The sequence below is a fragment of the Macaca fascicularis genome, chromosome 19 (genome assembly GCF_037993035.2).
Source record: "Macaca fascicularis isolate 582-1 chromosome 19, T2T-MFA8v1.1".
NCBI lineage: Eukaryota > Metazoa > Chordata > Mammalia > Primates > Cercopithecidae > Macaca > Macaca fascicularis.
In genome coordinates, this window is record NC_088393.1 from 45753043 (window position 1) to 45774041 (window position 20999).

At 53.0% G+C, this 20999-nt stretch overlaps 1 protein-coding gene across 7 annotated transcripts in view; it reads left to right on the forward strand.

The window, feature by feature from the left end:
- The window catches only part of ACTN4 (actinin alpha 4), an 84701-nt gene that overhangs the window by 36288 nt on the left and 27414 nt on the right, over positions 1 to 20999 (forward strand). For all 7 annotated transcript variants that reach the window (XM_074023452.1, XM_074023450.1, XM_005589127.4 and 4 more), the window contains exons 2-3: positions 17912 to 18026; positions 18309 to 18428. Coding sequence is in view for 6 of the 7 variants with exons in the window: in XM_074023450.1 (XP_073879551.1) it covers positions 17912 to 18026; positions 18309 to 18428 (235 nt within the window). In the remaining variant the exon portion in view is untranslated. The remainder of the gene's footprint in view (positions 1 to 17911; positions 18027 to 18308; positions 18429 to 20999) is intronic.

Here is a 20999-nt window from a genome sequence, read left to right on the forward strand (position 1 = left end):
CCAGTCCGTTTCTTTGATTCTCATGCAGTGCAGTGCCCTCAGACCTAATAATTTTGTTCCATGCTGGCTTGAAAGCCTCTGCCTCCCTCCCGGTGCAGTCCCTGCCTCTCCTCTTTCTCGACACCCTCCCCCGCCAGCCCACCCCGGGAGAAAGCAGGTGGTGAGGACTCTAACCCAGACAGGACTTGCTCTTCAGCCCCAGCTTGAAATTGATTTCCTCCAGCCCTCCTTGAGGGAGAGGTCTAGCCAGGCCTCCTAGGCCACTGGTGGGAGGGAGAATGAGACAGCCGTTTGGCCCACAGGCCACCAACCTTTTCCCCCCCCTTCTTTAAAAGATACACAATGGCAGTTGGGCTACACCTTTGTGAGTCACCGGTGATAGCCCTTCATAAATTGTTATTTCCTATACTTCCAGAGCAGCTTTATCGGGCGTTGTCTGTGCAGTCCGGGAACCGATTTGATACAGGGTCAGTTAACACGCTGTCTTGTTGAAATCTGTCATCATGCCCATATAAGGCAAACTCTTTGGGTTACTTTTTACCTTGGCAGAATCACAGGAATGTCAAGGTAACCAGGCCACCTCAGCATAGCTCTGATTCTCACCCAGTCACCTGACTCGCCTGCCCTCCCCCATGACTCACCCAGTGGCTCAGCGCGGGGCCTGCAGCACTGTGGCTGCTGGAATCTGCCGAGGGCCTCCTGGGACTGCCCTTGGTTTTGTGTCTTCCTTAGAGTAGATCAAATGAGAGGAACCATGTGAAGTAACTCACACAGGGCCTCACAGAGCAAACAGAAGAAGTGGAAAGCAGCCTTGGTGAGGCTTGAGGTTAGTTTGGGGGTCGCGGGGTCCCAGCTCTTCTGCTTAACAGCTGTGTGGCTGTGGGTATATCCCCCAGCATTCGGATCCTTATCTGTAAAATTAGAGCATGTGCAACAAACCCTGGTACACACTAAGTGCTCAGTAAATGTGAGTCATTTGTGTAATTATAGTAGGGTAGGCCTTATGCCCTACCCAATCATAAAAATCCCTCTTGCTGTCGTTGGTTCAGGCTCAGCCCCTTAGTAGCTTTCATGGGGCAGGTTGACATGGGACCCAGAGTTCTCCTCGGTCCTCTTCCCACAGTGTAGTGAGCGCACTCAGGACCACCTGGGCCTTTCCTGGAAAACTGAACCCACACCTTCCTGGTGCTGCCCCACCCTGGTCCCCCACCGCCTGCAGGACAAACCACTCCTCCCTTGTTCTGGGGCCAGGAATCAGATCTACCCGTGAGAGCAGCAGGGGCCCCTTTGTCCTTTGACGTCACACCCGCTCCTGGAGACAGCCACCCCTTCATGCCAGCCCCAGGAAGGCTTGTAGGTGGGGCGAGCCAGGGTGAGAGTGTAGCCCTGTTCCTCGGCCAGGGCAGATGTTTCACCATTTTTAATGGAGCAATTATGAGTCAGAGGTTTCAGTCTCTACTGGTTCCTCCCAATCCTATAATTACTCTTTGGCTATAGAATCCTATTTTGGTCTTTCTTTCTTTTCTGTAGACCTTCTCTGTGGTCTGGTCAGGTTTTTCTTTCTTTAAATCCTCCCAAGACACTGTTAGTGTTGTCTGTCTCATGCATCCCAGGAATCTGAGATGGACTGAATATTGTCAAGGAAAAAAAAAAAAAAGAGACCCCAAATCCAGAGTGATTTCTTAACCCACCCAAATTGATTTTTTTTTTTTTTTTGAAACAGAGTCTCATTCTGTAGCCAGGGTAGAGGGCAGTGGTGTGAACTCGGCTCACTGCAACCTTTGCCTCCCGGGTTCAGGCAATTCTCCTGCCTCAGACTCCCAAGTAGCTGGGATTACAGGTGCACGCCACTGTGCCCAGCTAATTTTTGCATTTTTAGTAGAGACAGGGTTTCACCATGTTGGCCAGGATAGTCTCGAACTCCTGACCTTGTGATCCACCTGCCCCAGCCTCCCAAAGTTCTGGGATTACAGGCATGAGCCACTATGCCCGGCCAACCCACCCAAATTGTGTATCCCACACCATGCTAGTGCCTGGGAGCCAACACCAACTCACAGGAGGCTAAGGGCAAGTTTAGATAACTCTTAACACCAGCAGTTGCCTTCTGGCAAACTTCAAACTCCAAGCCTGGAATTTCTGGTTGGAGTCATCTCCCAGATGGACTCAGGGGTTCATTCACCCCCTCATCCAGTGCTCACGGAGCCTCTGTGAGGTGCAGGCCTGGAGAGGTGCCCTGTGGCCTCGGCAAAGGGCAGGCAGGCTGGTGAGCACCCAACGCCTCCGTGGGTTGGGCTCCTGCCAGTGCCATTCCACTCAGGAGCGAGGGGACTCAATTATGCAGATAAAGACCCCGAATCCTCTCAGTGCTCCAAATTCACCCTGCTTCTTTTTTTTTTTTTTTTTTTTTTTTTTTTTTTGAGACGGAGTCTCGCTGTGTCTCCCAGGCTGGAGTGCAGTGGCGTGATCTCGGCTCACTGCAAGCTCCGCCTCCCGGGTTCACGCCATTCTCCCGCCTCAGCCTCCCAAGTAGCTGAGACTACAGGCGCCCGCCACCACGCCCGGCTAGTTTTTTGTATTTTTAGTAGAGACGGGGTTTCACCATGTTAGCCAGGATAGTCTCGATCTCCTGACCTCGTGATCCGCCCGTCTCGGCCTCCCAAAGTGCTGGGATTACAGGCTTGAGCCACCGCGCCCGGCCTTCACCCTGCTTCTGAAAGGGATCTTCTTACCCTAGGGACTGAGTATGCATGAAACAAGCCCAAGTCTGTGGGGCTGTACATGGTCAAGATCACAGATTTCCAGACCAAGCCGGCTCCACCCTAGCCGGGATGCCCACCCCGAGACACCCCTCTCTGCTTTCGCTGGAATAGGAGAATGGCCCTGACTTGGCCGGGTGGACTGTTGAATCAGAGCCTCTCAAAACAGGAAAAAGGAAAAGGATCACCAAGTAGGAGTTTCACTTGTCAAAGACAAAACCCTTACCACGGTTAAAGATTACTCTGGGGCCTGGCATATTCACCCTTCCACCAGCAGGGCCCAGTTTGAATACCAGCAGAAAAACAAGCCACCTGCTGGAGAGATGAACAGAGGGAGAAACAGGAGTGTTTGCCCTGCTTCCAGACACCCCTTTCCTTTCCTGTGGCACTTCCTGCACCTGGCAAGATCTGCTGGGGAATTCTTGGGGTCCCGCTAGCTCAGGACGGGTGTGTAGCACTTGCCTAAATAACAATCCCATCAGTGCCCTGTCTGACCTTTTCTTCCCAAATGCCAAAGGCCTCCTGTCTGGATGAACAAATCCCTGGGTGGATTTGTCCAGACTAAAGCATTAAATCTAAAGATTGGGCCCCTCAGGCACTCGCCAGGATTCCAGGCCTCACCCTCTCAAGGCCAAGGCCGAACTGGCTCACTTGGCTATCTTTTTGAAAGATCAAAGTTTAACCAGACGATCTTTAGTCCACCACCCCCACCCGGAAACCTGAGCTTAGCTGTAAGCATTGAAAGTAAATGGGGTGTTTGTAGCTCACACTCCCTGTTCTCCAGGTGAAGGGCCCCATGTGCCTGATCATTTCATAGCAAAATGCCAGATGGGGCCAGAGGAGGCGGAGGGCAAGTCCCCAGCCTCTGCTGCTGTCCTAATTTTAAAACTGTCTTTTGGGAGTGGAAGTTTCCTCTGTTAAAGGTAGTTATTTCAAGGTAGGCCTCACCATCTCCTCCTCCTGGTGAGAAGCTTTGCCTGGAGGGCTGAGCACTGCCTCCCCCTCTGCTCTGTGGGCCCCACCTGCCTTGGGTTAGACCTATATCTTCCTGTGCAAGTGGACTCTGCGTGGGGAACACAGGCTCTTCCCCTTGGGGAGAACCCAGTTCTTTGACGTATAATCTGAGTGGTTTGGGTTGGTTGGTTGGTTTCCCGTGTGTGGGATGGCTCCGGAAGTCTGAGAAAAGAGGCAGGCTGAGACGGGGGCAGCTCCTACCCCGGGCTGCCTATCCCTCTTTCCCTTGGGGTTTCTTTTAGCCCCAAGGGTCCATTCCAGTTTAGCAAATCTAGGGGCAGAGTGTCTTTTTTTTTTTTTTTTTGAGACGGAGTCTCACTCTGTTGCCCAGGCTGGAGTAAAGTGGCACAATCTCACTGCAGCCTCCGCCTCCCAGGCTCAAGCGATTCTCTTGCCTCAGCCTCCTGAGTAGCTGGGGTTACAGGCGTGCGCCACCACGTCTGGCTAATTTTTTTGTGTTATTAGTAGAGACGGGGTTTCACCATGTTGGCCAGGCTGGTCTTGAGCTCCTGACCTCAAATGATCCGCCTGCCTCGGCCCCCCATAGTGCTGGGATTGCAGGCGTGAGTCCCTGCACCCAGCCCCGCTGGTTCTACTGAGACCTCAGATCTTTCATATATGGAACAAGGGGGTTGGATTAGATTGGTGGCTCTCAGCCCTCACTTCATGTTAGACTCACTAGGTAGACTTTGTCAAATGTCATTGCCCAGGGCCCACCTTGAGGGGAATCTGTCTCATTTTGCCTGTGGTGAAATTCAGGTATTTTTAAAAAGCTCCGAGGTCCCATACATCTATTGTCAATGGATTTTGAACAAGGGTACAAGACAATTCAATGGGGGAAAGAATAGTGTTTTCAACAAATAGTGCAGGAACAACTATTAATAGATACCTGTCTGCAAAGAATGAAGTTGGACCTTTATCTCACACCATATACAAAAATTAACTCCAAATGGATCAGATACTTAAATGTGAGAGCTAAAACTGTAAAACTCTTAGAAGAAAACACAAGTGTAAATCTCAGGACCTTGGGTTAGGCAACGGTTATTAGATATGACAGCAGAAACATAACTGAAGAAAAATAGATAAATTAGACTGTTTCAAAACTGGAAACTTTTTGCTTCAAAGGACACTATTAAAGTAAAAGGACAACCCACAGAATATTTACAAATTGTATATCTGATAAAGGTCTACTGTCTAGAATGTATAAAGGACTCTTTAACATTAAAAAGACAAGCCAGTTAAAAATGGGCAAAGGATTCAAGTAGACACTTCTCCAAAGAAGATCTATAAATGGTCAATAAGCACGTGAAAAGGTGTTCAATGTCATTACTAATGAGGGCAAATCAAAACCATAACGTGGTTGGGCCTGGTGGCTCATGCCCATAATTCCAGCATTTTTGGAGGTAGAAGTGGAAGGATGGCTTGAGGCCAGGAATTGGAGACCAGCCTAGGCAACATAGTGAGACCCTGTCTCTACAGATAAAATAAAAAATTAGGCCCAGCACGGTGGCTCATGCCTGTAATCCCAGTACTTTGGGAGGCTGAGGCGAGCGGATCACCTGAGGTCAGGAGTTTGAGACCAGCCTGGCAAACATGGTGAAACCCTGTCTCTACCAAAAAAAAAAAAAAAAAAAAAACCCCACAAAAATTAGCCGGACCTGGTGGCAGGTGCCTGTTGTCCCAGCTAGTGGGGAGGCTGAGGTGGGAGAATCGCTTGAACCTGGGAGGAAGAGGTTACAGTGAGCCGAGATCATGCCATTACACTCCAGCCTGGGCAACGGAGTAAGACCGTGTCTCAAAATAATAATAATAAAAATAAGAAATTGGCCAGATATAGTAGCATACTCCTGGGAAGCTGAGGTAGGCAGATTGCTTGAGCCCAGGAGTTCAAGGCTGCAGTGAGCTATGATGACACCACTGTACTCCAGCCTGGGCAACAGAGCGAGACCCCAACCCTAAAACAAAAAACCAAAAAACCACAATGAGATACCACTGCACGCCCACCATGATGGCTCTAATCAGAAAGTCAGATAGTAAGTATTGACTAGGATGGGAGAAATCAGAACCCTCACATTGTTGGTCGAAGTATAACGTGGTGCAGCTTCTTGGGAAAACAGTCTGGCAGTTCCTCAAATTTTAAACAGATGTTTTGTATTTTTAGTAGAGACGGGGTTTCACCATGTCACCCAGGCTGGTTTTGTCTCAGCCTCCCAAGTGTTGGGATTACAGGCATGAGCCACCAGGCCCAGCCAAGTTCCTCAAATTTTTTAAATATAAGAGGTATCATATGACTCAGCAATTTTACTCATAGGTATATGCCCAAGGCAATTGAAAACATGTCCACATAAAACTTACACATGTGAATATTCATGGTGGCGCTAATATGCAAAAGATAGAAGCAACCCAGAGGCCCATCATCCAATGAATGATAAACTGTGGTATATCCATACAATGGAATGTTATTTAGGCAGGAATGAAGTACTGATACGTGCTACAACATGGCTGAACCTTGAAAACATGCTAAGGAGAAGCCAAACTCAAAGATCATATACCATATGGTTCCACTTGTATGAAATGCCCAAAATAGGCAAATTGCAAGAGAAAGAAAGTAGGTTAGTGGTTGTCAGGAGCTGGGGGCTAGGTAGGAGGGAAGTGGGGTTGGGGAGTTTTGCGGTGGTAGACATGTTCCTTGTGTTTTTGGTTTTTTGTTTTGAGGTGAGGTCTCACTGTTGCCCAGGCTAGAGTGCAAGTGGCGCTGTCATAGCTCACTGTGGCCTCGAATTCCCAGGCCTAAGTGTTCCTCACACCTCAGCCTTCTGAGTAGCTGGGACTACAGGCAAGAGTCACCATACCCAGTTAATTTTTAATTTTTGTTTTCTTTTTCTTTGAGACGGAGTCTCGCTCTGTTGCCCAGGCTGGAGTGCAGTGGTGCAATCTCGGCTCATTGCAACCTTCGCCTCCTGGGTTCAAGTGATTCTCCTGCCTCAGTCTCCCGAGTAGCTGGAACTACAGGTGTGCGCCACCACGCCCGGCTACTTTTTGTATTATTAGTTAGAGACCAGGTTTCACCATGTTGGCCATGAGACACAGGACTAGCTGGATTTCCCAGGCCAACAAAGAATTCCTAAGCCTAGCTGGGGAAGGTACCTCACCCACCTGTAAACACGGGGCTTGTAACTCAGCTCACACCTGACCAATCAGGTAGTAAAAAGGGCTCACTAAAATACCAATTAGGCTAAAACCAGGAGGTAAAGAAATAGTCAAATCATCTATCATCTGAGAGCACAGGAAGAGGGACAATGATTGGGATGTAAACCCCAGGCATTTGAGCCGGGAGTGGGCAACCCCCTTTGGGTCCTCTCCCGCTGTATGGGAGCTCTGTTTTCACTCTATTAAATCTTGCAACCACACATTTTTCTGGTCCACATTTGTTCCAGCTCAAGCTGAGCTTTCGCTCACTGTCCTCCCCTGCTGTTCGCCGCCATCACAGACCTACCTCCAGATCTGGCAGGGTGCTGCGTTTCTGATCCAGCGAGGCACCCATTGCCGCTCCCATTCAGGCTAGAGGCTTGCCATTGTTCCTGCGCGACTAAGTGCCCGAGTTCATCCTAATTGAGCTAAACACTAGTCGCTGGGTTCCATGGTTCTGTTCTGTGTCCCACGGCTTCTAATAGAGCTATAACACTCACCACGTGGCTCAAGGTTCAGTTCCTTGGAATCGTGAGGACAAGAACATCAGGTCAGAGAATAAAAGTCTTGCTGCCATCTTGGGAGCAGCCACCACCATCTTGGGAGCTCTAAGAACAAAGACCCACTGGTAACAGCCAAGCTGGTCTTGAACTCCTGACCTCTTGATCCGCCCGCCTTGGCCTCCCAAAGTGCTGGGATTACAGGCGTGAGCCACCATGCCTAGCGTTGTTCTGGAATTAAATAGTGGTGGTTGTTGCACAGTCTCATGAATATACTAAAACTCCCTGAATTTTACGTAAAAGGGTGAATTTTTTGGTATATTATGTGAATTACATTTCAATTTTTAAAAATTGATTCTCCAAACTATGTACATATTTAAAGAGTACATGAAAGAGAGGGAAAGAAAGTAAAAGCTGGATGTGAGATGCCACAACCTGATTCTACTCACTCCTAGATTTATTGAGTACCTACTATGTGAAAGGCACCACTCCAGGCAGTGGGTTCCCACAGCAAACAGAACCCTCCTCTGGGGAGCTTATGCTGCACTTGAGGGGGAGAGTGGCTATGAATAAAGAACAGTTTCCGATGGTAGTTGGTGCAGTGAGTAAAACAATGCAGTGTGAGGCCGGGTGCGTTGGCTCACGCCTGTAATCCCAGCACTGTGGGAGGCCGAGGTGTGCGGATCACCTGAGGTTGGGAGTTCGAGACCAGCCTGACCAACATGGAGAAACTCTGTCTCTACTAAAAATACAAAATTAGCCGGGCCTGTAATCCCAGCTACTCGGGAGACTGAGGCCGGAGAATAGCGTGAACTCGGGAGGCAGAGGTTGCGTTGAGCCGAGATCATGCTATTGCACTCCAGACTGGGCACCAAGAGTGAAACTCTGTCTCAAAAACAAAAACAAAAAAACACAAAAAACCAAAACAACAACAACGCAGAGTGGAGTGATAGCCTAGGGAAGACAGCAGAGTGTGGAAAGGCCTCCTGGGATGCTGGCATTTGAGGCAAGTTCTGAGTGACGAGACAAAACCAACCCTATAAAGAGCTAGAGGAAAGTCTTAGACCAGTATTTCTGACGAGGAGACAGCACTCCCAAATCCATCCTTTGGCCTGGCGCAGTGGCTCATGCCCGTAATCCCAGCACTTTGGGAGGCCGAGGTGGATGGATCACCTGAGATCAGGAGTTCGAGACCAGCCTGGCCAACATGGCGGAAACCCATCTCTACTGAAAATATAAAAATTAGCCGGGTGTGATGGTGGGTGCCTGTAATCCCAGCTACTCGGGAGGCTGAGGCAGGAGAATCCCTTGAACCCAGGAGGTGGAGGCTGCAGTGAGCCGAGATCACGCCACTGCACTCCAATCTGGTGACAGAGCGAGACTCTGTCTCAAAAACAAAAACAAAAACAAACAAAATCCATCCTTTGCAGCAGCAACACACACGCTTTCTGGCCCCTCAAAGGGGATTGGCCAAGACTGGAACACTGGCTGCGGGGAGGGGGCCGGGTGCAAAGAGCTGGTTTCTGGGTAGACACGCAGGACCTTTGGAATGCTTGCTACCCCACTCAGCGGTATTTATACCTCTCCTCCAACTGCGAAGTCAGAGCTTTTTCATGTAGGCTGAGAAAACTCCGAATAAGGCAACTTCAGGCCAGGACATAAGACGCATTCCATATTTCACTGTAATTGCTTTCAAATTAGGTTATGTCGTCATGTAACAGGCATACACAGTGCACTTGCTTTGCCCCCGGCCGGGGTTGGGTCCTGGACGGGCAGCCCCGTGTGTCGCTGAACTGCGGCAGCACCAGCCCTGATCGCCTGGGCAGGTGGGGCTGTCTGCGTCCCATGCATTAGTTGCTGCACCCATCTAATTTGTGGCCATGTTATCGTGACCTGCTCGTTTTCTGTTCTTTCAGCCTGTTCCCTGGCTTTTATCTCCTTCAGAATCTGGTGGCAGTGGATCTTCAAAAAGTGCTCAGGTGTGCACTCTCATAGACAGGCCAGAGGCTCCACAGGCCCCCTTGCCAGGGCGAGCACCTCTGCCTGTGCAGCTGGTAACCCAGATTCCAGAAGGCTTAGCCGTCTGGCCCTGAAAGCGCCTTTATAGTTGGTGATGAAGCCCGTGGGCCAGGGAGCCGTTTCTGCTTTCAGGAACTGAAAAGATGCCCCAGTGGGGCTAGGCCTTGCCTGAGGTCTGGCAATAGCCTGCCAGATGGGTGATAAGAAGGCTGGGTGCCTACCCAGGAATAAATAGCTGTCCCTCCCCTGTGTCCAAGCCCCGGACACCCTTCCCAAGGACCCGTGGAAGCAGGAACCATGGGCAGCGTCAGAGGCCACAGCAGGCAAGGTGGGAGTTCAGGAGGTGGGACGGCGCCCTCCCCCTCAAAGCAACTGATGCCCCAGCGGAACGACAAACCCTACACGGTATTTCAGAGCCAAGGTTTGAAAACTCCCAGGGTGCTAGGGAGCTCCGTCTGGCCTCCAGGTACCTGGGGGTGGGGCTGGCTGTGGCCAGTTGCAGTCAACTCCGAGCCTAGGGAAAATGCATGCAGGCTGGTCCTCCTAGGTCAGCCTGTCGGCCTGTGATATCCTGCTAGGCGGGTGGGCAGTGTACACGGCAGAAGAGGGTTGTGGTGTGAGGCAGCAAATGGTTTATTCTAAAATCTTGTCAGGTTCAGGGTCCGTGGAATCCACATGTGAGCATCAGCCTGGTGGGTGGGGAGAGGGAAGCCTGCAATCCGGTCTGGATCCTGTGCTACACAGTGCAGAGCCGGCTTGCTCGCCCCTCCCGAGGGATCTCTCGAGCCTGTTTCTAGGCTCAAAGCGACTTTGCAAGAGACTCTCTTTATTCTGGGCTTAGTGGAATTCCAGCTTCCAATAGCCATTTCCCTCCACCCCCTTCAGTTCTGAGAACATGTTTTGTAACAGGAAGGCAGGAAGAAAAGAGAAGGCGAGTTTGTTCAGCTGGGTCAGCCTCATCCCACCAGGGCCCTTTCTAACCTCCAGTTCACCATCGCCCTGCCCACTGGAACCACTCGGTTGCCCTGTGTCTGCTGAATGTTTGTTTCTTAGTCAGTGCCCCAGAGTAGAGAGGGCTTTGCCTCTTCGGGTTGAGGGAGGGATTCATTGATGAATGGCTCATTAAAGCCCACTGCTGCCACATTCCTGGGTGCTTAGGTCACCTCCTGAACAATATCCATCATTCATTCACCTACCGCCCCACATCCTGGCGACTGGGAGGGGTCCCTGTGACGCAGGAAAGACTTTATGACCAGAGATGCTGGGTCTCCATCTCCCTCCTGCAGCCCACAGTGACAAAGCAGAAACTGCTCTTGGGGCTCCCTAAAGCCCGCCTTAGCCGGGTCACCATGGGCCTTGGCACACGGAGGGGTGACCGTGGAGCCCAACTCAACTGACAAGCTTGCCTTTCTGTGTTCTTCCACCCCCCTTCCCCCCAGTCACACCCTGTACTATTTTAGCAACCAGAGAAGCCTCTTTAATAGGCTGCCCGCCTGCAGGGGCGAGCTCTGAAGCCTCCTCTCTGTGGTTTGGTTCACATGTGTTCTCAAAGACAGATGAGTCCACATCCTTCCTTCCTCCCTAGATAGGTCAAGGGCTGGATGCAGGCTCCCTTCACAGGAGGGCCAGGGACAGGCTGGGAGCAGCGGGGCCACCTTTTGAGAAGCAGGCGAGCTGCCCGGGCGTCGCTGTGCCTGCCTCCCTACCTGCCTCCCTGCCTCCCTGCCTGCCTGCCTCTCTGCCTGCCTTGCTCTCTGAGTTCACCTCTAGCTCAGGGACCAAGGCTGGGCTGGGCTGGGTGGGGCCTTCTTTTTTTTTTTTTTTTTTTTTTTTTGAAACGGAGTCTTTGTCTGTCTCCTAGGCTGGAGTGCAGTGGCGCGATCTCTGCTCACTGCAACCTCCACCTCCCAGGTTCAAGCGATTCTCCCGTCTCAGCTTCCCGAGTAGCTGGGATTACAGGAGCCCGCCACCACGTCTGGCTAATTTTTGTATTTTTAGTAGGATGAGGTTTCACCATGTTGGCCAGGCTGGTCTCAAATTCCTGATCTCAAGTTATCTGGCCGCCTCAGCCTCCCAAAGTGTTGGGATTACAGGTGCGAGCCACCGCGCCTGGCCCTGGCTGGGGGCTTCTTGACCTGACTCTGCTGTCTCTCCCTCACTGACCAGCGCCTCCCATTCTACTCAGACATCGTGGAATGAATGCCCACCCTGTGTTTGTATGTATCATCTGTGTCTGTGTAACATTAAGCAAGTCACTGAACCTCTCCCTGCCTCAGTTTCCTCATCAAATGGAGATAATATCTCCTGTGATCATGGGGTTGGAGGTTTTAAAGAATTGCTAATGTGTAAATAGTAAGAACTAGCAATTAGCCGTTATAGCATAATTACCTTTAATATGTCATGCCCCCCCGCATCCCAGTGCTGAATGTAATTTTGGTGGGGGATGGGTTGAGACAGGGTCTGGCTCTGTCACCCAGGCTGGAGTGCACTGACATGATCTCAGCTCACTGCAACCCCTGCCTCCCAGGCTCAAGCCGTCTTCCCACCTCAGCCTCTCGAGTAGCTGGGACTACAGTCACGCAGTACCACACCTGGCTAATTTTTGTAGTTTTGTAGAGATGGGGTTTTGCCATGTTGCCTAGGCTGGTCTCGAACTCCTGGGCTAAAGCAATCCTCCTGTCTCGGCCTCCTGAAGTGCTGGGATTATAGGTGTGTGCCACCACGCTTGGCTGGCCAGAATATAAATGATAACTGTTTTGCTTTCTCACGTGTCCAGTACATAATAGGGCTCGAAGTCAGTATTTGTGAGGCAGGTGCATGCCTCTTAGGTGCGGTCCTGAGGGCATGGCCAATGCCACGTTCTGGACGGTCAGAGTCGCTGCTGCCCCTGGAAGATGACCGCGATGATGAAGCCCAGGAGAGCTCAGTGCTTTTTGCCTTTCCCTCCTCCCACAAAGGTGGTTCCTCCCAAATGAAATAGAAACCTTGAGTTTGCATTTCTCCCTCGGCATGCCAGCAGGGCACCTCTGCCTTCCTCTTCCTCCCAAGGGAGGGAGTTTCTCTCAGGGGCTCTTCACCCTGCTTTATTCCTGGCCATCACACGTTGACCCTTGTCCCCTTCGGCTCTTTCCCCACATGGCAGGGACAGCATGACCGCTTAATGGCCTTGTGAGGCCAGTGTGCCAGCCTCACTCCTTTACTCCCTTCCTTCTCGGAGCGGGCTCTGTCCCTTCTGCAGGAGGGCTTTGGCTCGTGCTCTTCCCAGTACCTGGAAGGTCTCCCTCATTTTTGTCTTATTAACTCCTCATCCTTCAGCTCAGAGTTTGAGAATGACCTCTTCAGGGACACCTTTCTGTGTCTGCCTCGCCACTCGCTTGATGCCCGCCGGCCCCCCCTGCCACCCTGCTGACCGCATTCTTCAGCTCCCATCACGGGGGGGGGGGACACAAACTAGGCAGAACACCCCATGGCCCCCAGGAGCCCAGCACCTGGCTTTAAACCCAGCTCTGTAACTTTCTAGTGCATGACTGATGGGAGCAAGCCACTTTACCTCTCAGGCCCTCCTTTTCCTCATCTGTAAAATGGAGGTAGTACTAGCACCTCCCTCTAGAGATGATTACGAGGGTGAGAGAATTAGTAAGTGACCAAGTGCCTGGAGCCGTCCCTGCCCCTAGTAGACTCTGTGGAAGTGTCTGCTGCGGTTATTCCTGTTGTTATTACCACTTTTCCTAAGGGCGTTATTTCTGGAGTGAACTGATTGCTTGATTAATGAGATCAGACCTGGAGCCTCATGAGAGTGTCCACTTTTGCTCACTGTTATGGATTCGGCACAGGGCCTGGCCCTCTGCTGACACCCAGCACATGCTTGTCCAGGGAATGAATAGGTGCGGACCCATGGCGGCCTGGGGCATCATGAAGTCGGCTGCCCACATTCTGAGAATTCTGCATGGTGGAGGGCGGCATCGTGGGCGCATAGGGCCTCCATCTATAGAAACCACCTCTCCACACCATCCACCCCACGCAGCATAGTCTAAACCGGGTAGGGAGAGGAAGGATGGAAGCAGTGTGTTATTTTTGTAACCAAGTAGAAAAAGCGATGAATTTTTAATGTCCCATTCGAACTCCAGCTCCTACTCACCAGCCTCTCTGCATGGAGAAGTGGTCGTCGTGGTCGACCTGTTCCTAGGGGTGGCCTTGTGAGTGCAGGCTCTCTCCTCACCAGAGCTGAGGGCTTTGTGAACCTCTGACGTCAATAGATGCCCCTCATCTTCCAGGAGGACAAAACAGGGCAAAGCAAGACATGGGGTGAGGATAGGAGCACATCAGTGGGGTTCACCAAGGCTGTGTCAGTTCCGGATCTGAGCGGGAGTTCTGTTCTGTATCATCCAGGCCAGGCGAGTGAGCACCTGTGCTTGGGGCTTTGCCTGCGTCAGTCAGGAAGACAGAGCACACGGAAGAGTTACCATTGATTTCAGAGCGGACCTTCCTTTGACACTTGTTTAACACATCACTGAGTGATTGACATGGCATCTTTGTGTTTAATCTCTATCTTAACCTCTCGGTTTTTATCAGTGAGGAAACTGAGGCTTATCGCTTGCCTGAGGCCTCAGTGGCAGAGGCAAGATGTGAATCCACACCTGTGTGACGCCCAAGCCAGAGCTCTTGTTTGCTACCCAGAGAAGATGAGCACAGGTGGGGTGTATGTATGGAGGGCGGGTAGTGCAGCAGCCCCTCTGAGGACAGGCGGCCAGAACCCAAGCGGCGAGGTTTGTTCACAGCCTCCACAGGGTGGGGTGGGGCCATCCACAGAGGGTCTCCTGCCATCCCATTTTCCCTACATACCAGTGGGTGGTCTGAGGGCCTTTGCAGAGAAGAGACTGGATCTCAGCGCGTGCTTGTGCGTGTGTGTACATGCACACACATGCGTGTGATTCATCTGGCTCTTAATTTATGCCAAGGAGCCTGTCAGATGCTTTAAATGTATTTTCCCTGTTTAATTCTTAGAGCACACTGCAGGAGGTAGATTCTGATAAATCCATCTTACAGGGAAGGAAACAGACTTAAGTAGGTAAAGTCACTTGGTTGGAAACATGGAATGAGTAAGCCAAGGGGCTGGCATTCAAACCCAAACCCAGGTCTGTGCCCCTGCAGAGCCTGCAGGAGCAGCCTACACAGGCTGAGGCTGTGAGGGGTGCTGTTTGCACACGTGCCCGGCCCTCCCTGCAGCCCAGGTGCCTAGGTCTGGGCCTGGCAACACCAGAGCACGGGGCCTTGACCTCGGGGAACAGCCCTCTTGCGTCCTCAGGCTGTGGGATGTGTCTTGGCTACTTTGCTGCCCAGCAGCGCCTGCTCTCAGGCACACGTGAGAGTAGAGGCCTACCATCCATGGCCATTTCCTTCCCAGCCCATTTGCTGCTGCCCTCTGCTCCGCAGGGCTGCTGGGCTCCACACCTGCTTGCTGCCCGCCATCAAGGCTGGCAGTGCTCTGGGGCTGTAAAGGCGCAGGCGCCATACTTCCCACCCCCTGGAGCTCACACATGGTAGGAAAGAGAGCTCATGTGCATGGAACATCCAATAAGACTAAAAGTGACTGGGGGATGCTACGGGAGAGATGCCAAGGGCTGCGTGGTGCTGAGTGCGGGCCGGGGACAGAGCAGGCATGCTGTGGAAGGGGTGGGCAGGACTCCTGAGACCAGGGCAGGGAGGGAGGAGACCCTGGGAGGCACAGGGCCATCCAGAGAGCTGCCACTTCCTGAGCGCTGCCATGCACGCTACAGGCATGGCCACCTTGAGTCCTCACACTGCTCGTGGCCGAGGTGGGATCTTCATCCCCACGTTGCAGAGGAGGAAATGGAAGTTAGGAAGGTTGGGTGGCATGTCCGCATGAGTGGTGTAAGCAGGGTTCCTGCCCTGGCTCTCTGAATTCAGCGTTGTATGGGGGAGGCTGGGAAGGTGAGTTAGTATGCTCCGTAATGAGAACCTACTTTGGGGCCCCTCCCCTCAAGGAGCTCATAGCCATGAGAGGGTGGGAGACAAGAACTGTTAGAGACCAGAGAGCAAGGGCGTGATGCGATCTGCAGGGAGGAGGCCGTCCGAGGCAGACCCGGGTCAGGGAGGCCATGGTGCAGGTACCGTCCAGGCACAGCATTTGGCCTGACTTTTGAGGGGTGCCCAGGGCTGGCTACATGGCGGAGCAGAGGTATCTTTAGTGGAGGAACAGCGTCGTGCCACCAGGAGCGGGTCTCTGTCTCCCAGGTAGAGGAATTCTCCATGGCGAGAGGTGGGGCAGGGGTGGTCTAGCTGTCCGCGCTTGCCCCCGTTCAGATTTGGAAGGAAGCCCCATGCTGGGTCCACACTGTGGTACGGCATATTAATTAGGCAGCTGCTTTGTCTGCGAGGGGCTTTATGTCGGGTCTCCCTGAATGAGCAGGGCTGGCGACAGTTGTCAAAACACATGGTGCTTGGCCAGAGCCTCCGTGGAAGCCCCTTGTGCTCCGCATGGCCTCCGCCTGCACCCGGGGCGTGGAATGTGCTCTTGTGTGTCCCTGGCTGTCTGCCCACTTCTACACTGGCCCCTGCAGATGGAGAGGGTGGGGTACAGGGGTTCCTATAAGAAGCAGACACTTGGGGTTTTTCCCAGGCCCTGTTGCAGGAGGGTGCGTAGGCTGGTTTCCCTGAAGGCGCCTGGGCGTGTTGACGTTAACTGATCTGAGATCTTCTGTGGCTCTAATGTCTATGAGCATGCCCCAGCTTGCAGGGGGCTGAGTAGCTGGGCACCACCAGGAGGCTGCATGCTCCGTGCTTGGGTGTACCTATGCCCTGTCAGCATCGTTGGTCTGTTAGGGCCAGGGACTTAGACTTCTTGTTTAGTACCCTCCTTCCCTTCCAGTTGGTCCTCCGAAACATTTTCCTTAGATGCGGCTGCCTAATCCTGGTGAGGGGGGCCTGCCTCCCACTTGCCTTCCAGCCTCTAAGCTGCACTGAGTCTTAAAAATAGGAACCGGGGGCCGGGCGCGGTGGCTCAAGCCTGTAATCCCAGCACTTTGGGAGGCCGAGACGGGTGGATCACGAGGTCAGGAGATCGAGACCATCCTGGCTAACACGGTGAAACCCCGTCTCTATTAAGAAATACAAAGAAAACCAGCCGGGCGAGGTGGCGGGCGCCTGTAGTCCCAGCTACTCGGGAGGCTGAGGCCGGAGAATGGCGTGAACCCGGGAGGCGGAGCTTGCAGTGAGCTGAGATCTGGCCACTGCACTCCAGCCTGGGTGACAGAGCGAGTCTCCGTCTCAAAAAAAAAAAAAAAAAAATAGGAACCGGGTGCGGTGGTTCATGCCTATAATCCCAGCACTTTGGGAGACTGAGGCGGGTGGATCACTTGAGGCCAGGAGTTCAAGACCAGCCTGGCCAACATGGTAAAACCCCATCTCTACTAAAAATACAAAAATTAACTGGGCGTGTTGGCATACGCTTGTAGTCCCAGCTACTCAGGAGGCTGAGGCATGAGAATTGCTCGAACCCGGGAGGTGGAGGTTGCAGTGAGCCAAGATTGCGCCACTGCACTCCAGCCTGGGTGACAGAGTGAGACTCCATCTCAACAACAACAAAAGAATAGGAGGGATGGGGCATGGCATGTTCTCCAGGAGAGAGAGGGGCGGCGGCATCTTGCTCACAGAAAGCCAGACGACACAGGCGTGTAGGCATATGCCCAGGGCTCAGAGGGTCTGTGTTCCTGGCCTTTCCTGGGAGGGCTTGCTGCTGGGCTGCCCAAGCTCGAAGAGAGACTTGAGGAAATCCTGCGTTTATGGGAGCTTTTCTTTTCCTGCCACTTTTCTGTTCTGGGTTGTATCTGTGCACGTGATTGGAACGCGGCAGCCTGAGCTCCTGCCTGAGAAGAGCAGCCGCCGGTCAAGGAAGCCAGGGTCCAGCTGGGGCACGTGGGTCTGGCTGGCAGATGAAGGGCTGGCCTTCATCAAGAAAACAAGCCCCGTGAGGGCAGGAGCCCGACCTGTTGATTCCACACTACCGAGCCTGGTGCTCAGTCATGTTTATATGACCAAGTGAGCCGGTGGTGGGCTGAGGCACCAGTCTGATGTTTGTACTGGTCTTCCTTGAGGCAGCTTGGGGGTGTGGAAAAAGCACATGTTGCCAAAATTGACAGACTTGGGTTCAAATCCAAGCTCTGCCACTTACCACCTGGATGGTCTCGTGGTGGGTCATTAATCACCTGAAGCCTCAGTTTCCTCACATCTGCCTCCCGCGGTCACTGTGAGGATCAGAAACAATGTGTGTATCGGGCATGTGCGGTGTGTGTGGGTGAGTGCTCCGTGGCAGCTGCGGTTCTCCTGAGGTCAGGGCTGCAGCCCGGCAGGTGTGTGGAAAGAGCCCGACAGCCAGGCTGACTCTGTGCACTACCCTTTGTTCTGCCTCCTCAGACCTTCACGGCGTGGTGCAACTCCCACCTGCGGAAGGCAGGCACGCAGATCGAGAACATCGACGAGGACTTCCGAGACGGGCTGAAGCTCATGTTGCTCCTGGAGGTCATATCAGGTGAGGCTCCCAGCCACACAGTGCGGCCCAGCCCTGGCACAGGTGCTCGGCCACAGCAGTCCCCAGAGACGCTGCCCACCCAGCTGCCTCATTGCTCCTGGGGAGGAGAGGGCACCCCTTAGCAGCTGCACGGCGGCCGGGTGGGTGGGGCCGGAGTGGCCTGGTGGTCCAGCAGGGGAACCTGGTTTTGGTGAACAGAGGAGACTCTAAAGCTTCTCTCCCTATCTCCCTTTCTCTCTCTCTGTCTCGCCCCCTCTTCTTTTCTCTTTGTGCATTTCTCAGGGGAGCGGTTACCTAAGCCGGAGCGGGGGAAAATGAGAGTGCACAAAATCAACAACGTGAACAAAGCACTGGACTTTATTGCCAGCAAAGGTGTCAAGCTGGTCTCCATCGGGGCAGAAGGTGAGCTGGAGATGGAGCAGTGAGGGTCCTGCTCAATTTCTGACCTTCAGGCTCTGAGGCACATCTGCATTCTGAAGAGAAATTTTGTTGGTCGTAGGGTGCTTGGGGTGCTCAGTACATATGTACTCAGTACATATTCAGCAGTGATCCCAACAACTGCTCTTAATACAATGCTGGGCCCACAAGCTCCCCCAGCCTCTTGGAAAAATCCGGTGGACACAGTCCAAATCTAGGAAGTGCAACCCACCCAACCATGGGGGCGGCAGCTTCTGTAGGGGGTGGAATGGTTTTGACTTGCACTCAGGTCGCCCTTACTGGTTCTCCTTGTGCCAGGCTCAGCAGACAGTAACAAACACGTGCCACAGCCTCTCTCTGTACCAGGAACACTTTTCTCATTATGCCCTTCCCAATATCAGAGAAGGGGACTAGAGGCCCCGTGTCAGGCATCGGGACAGGGAGTGCATGGCCAAAGGTCAGTGCCCAGACTTTGCCCTGTGTGCACAGGCTTGGAGAGTTTCACCTCTGACCACCCCAGGATCCTCCTGGGCCCCATGTAGATAACCAGGACTGTAGCCTCACTAGAGCAGCAGGCTCTCAGCAGGGGCCCCTGGGTTGAGCTCCCAGGCGCTTTTAGAGACAGGCGAGGTCTGATGGAGCTCAGAAGCTCCCCAGCAGCGTGGGCTCACAGTTCCGCTCATTAGTCAGAGTAAGGATTCTTCACCCTGACATCCATGTTGTCCCAGCTTCTAGAAAAACAAAGTAAACTAATTGCCGTTAATGACAGGGCTCTGAGAGTTTGGCCAAGACTCCGGGCCAGAATGTGTGTACTGAGTTCCAAGGCTCTGCCCTGGCCCAGGACCTCTGCGAGGAGGGGTGCCAAGCCTTGCATGCCACAGTCGAGGTGGTTGGTGTTTGTTTAAAAAAATCACAACCCAAAAATTCAGTCAGGCCCTGAGATTTTCTGTCCTTGCATGGATCTTTCCTCCGGGCTCTGTTCCAGCCTTCTGCTTCTCACAGCTGCATTTATTTTGCTCAAATGCTAGTCTGTAAATACAGGAGGGGTTAGAGGAGAGACCCATGGCAGTCATCAGTTTTCATTTGGAGAAAAACTTGGTCTAAAAATGTTCTCTGGGCCGGGCGCGGTGGCTCACGCCTGTAATCCCAGCACTTCGGGAGGCCGAGGCGGGCAGATCACAAGGTCAGGAGATTGAGACCACGGTGAAACCCCGTCTCTATTAAAAAATACAAAAAATAGCCAGGCGCGGTGGCGGGCGCCTGTAGTCCCAGCTACTCAGGAGGCTAAGGCAGGAGAATGGCGTGAACCCGGGAGGCGGAGCTTGCAGTGAGCCAAGATCGTGCCACTTCACTCCAGCCTGGGCGACAGAGCGAGACTCCATCTCAAAAAAAAAAAAAAAAAAAAATGTTCTCTGTTCATGCCCAAATTGGTTCACTCCTAGTCCCTGCGACCGTGGGGCCTCGGAACAAAGCCTAATGGAGGCGTTCCTGGGGCTCAAGGCACCTGAGAACCCCACCCCATGCTGTCCCCCTGTCCTTCCACATGATCGGGCATTCACGGGATTATTGGCTTCCCGTAGGGGTGATGAGAGGGACCAGAGGCACAGCTGCAGGTCAGAGAAGCAGCTGGTGGATGTGTCATGAGAAACGCCATCCTCTCCTCACCAGAACTCCATAAGCCCTCCATGACCAGCTGCACCGGTGCCCGCTGGGCTGGGGAGCTGCGGCCTTGCCCAGCTCTGCAGGCCCAGCCCTCGGGAGGTGCACAGCATAGATTTCCTGAGGCTCGAGCTGCCTCGCTCCACTAAGGGGCAGGTGGCGCTGCTCCGTTTCTGGGTCTGGGGCTCTGAACCCTAGGACAGGGTGGACACTGGGTCCCTCCCCTGTCTCTGGGCAGCAGAATGAGCATATTTCCTCCTCCGAAAACCCGAAAGCTGTGGCTCATGGACACCCCCTTCCTCTGGGTGTATCCCCGGGGGAAGGTGGGCCCCGTCTTCTCTGTGACCTCTCCACCTGCTTCCAAGCAAGCCTGCCCTGGAGTGTTCTGCTCAGAGGTCAGTGAGCAGGGTCTCCCGTGGTGTCCTGTGCCTCCAGCTCTGCAGTTAGCTCTGCAACTCACCCCTGTGCCCAGCCCTTCCCAAGAGTAGTTGCAGCAGTGGAGCCCCTCTGTCTTCTTTGGAAGCCCCTTTGCCGTGCTCCTTGCATCTGGCATGTTGACAAGTGGGGAGGTCTGCCCTAGGCACGCCTGACTGGTGGACTCCGGGATAAGGCACTGCCTTCTCTCATCCAGCCTCAGACACACAGCTGCCCTGGGCCTTGCAGAGAAAGTTTTTCTCTTTAGTTGCTGAGGCTGAGGAAGGTGTGGTCCAAGCACTTCTTTTGAGAAGTTACAGCAAGTTTTTTTTTTTGTTTTTTGTTTTTTTTGAGATGGAGTCTCACTCTTGTCTTCTAGGCTGGAGTGCAATGGTGGAATCTTGGCTCACTGCAACCTCCTGGGCTCAAGCAATTCTCCTGCCTCAGGAGAGTAGCTGCAATTACAGGCACCTGCCACCATGC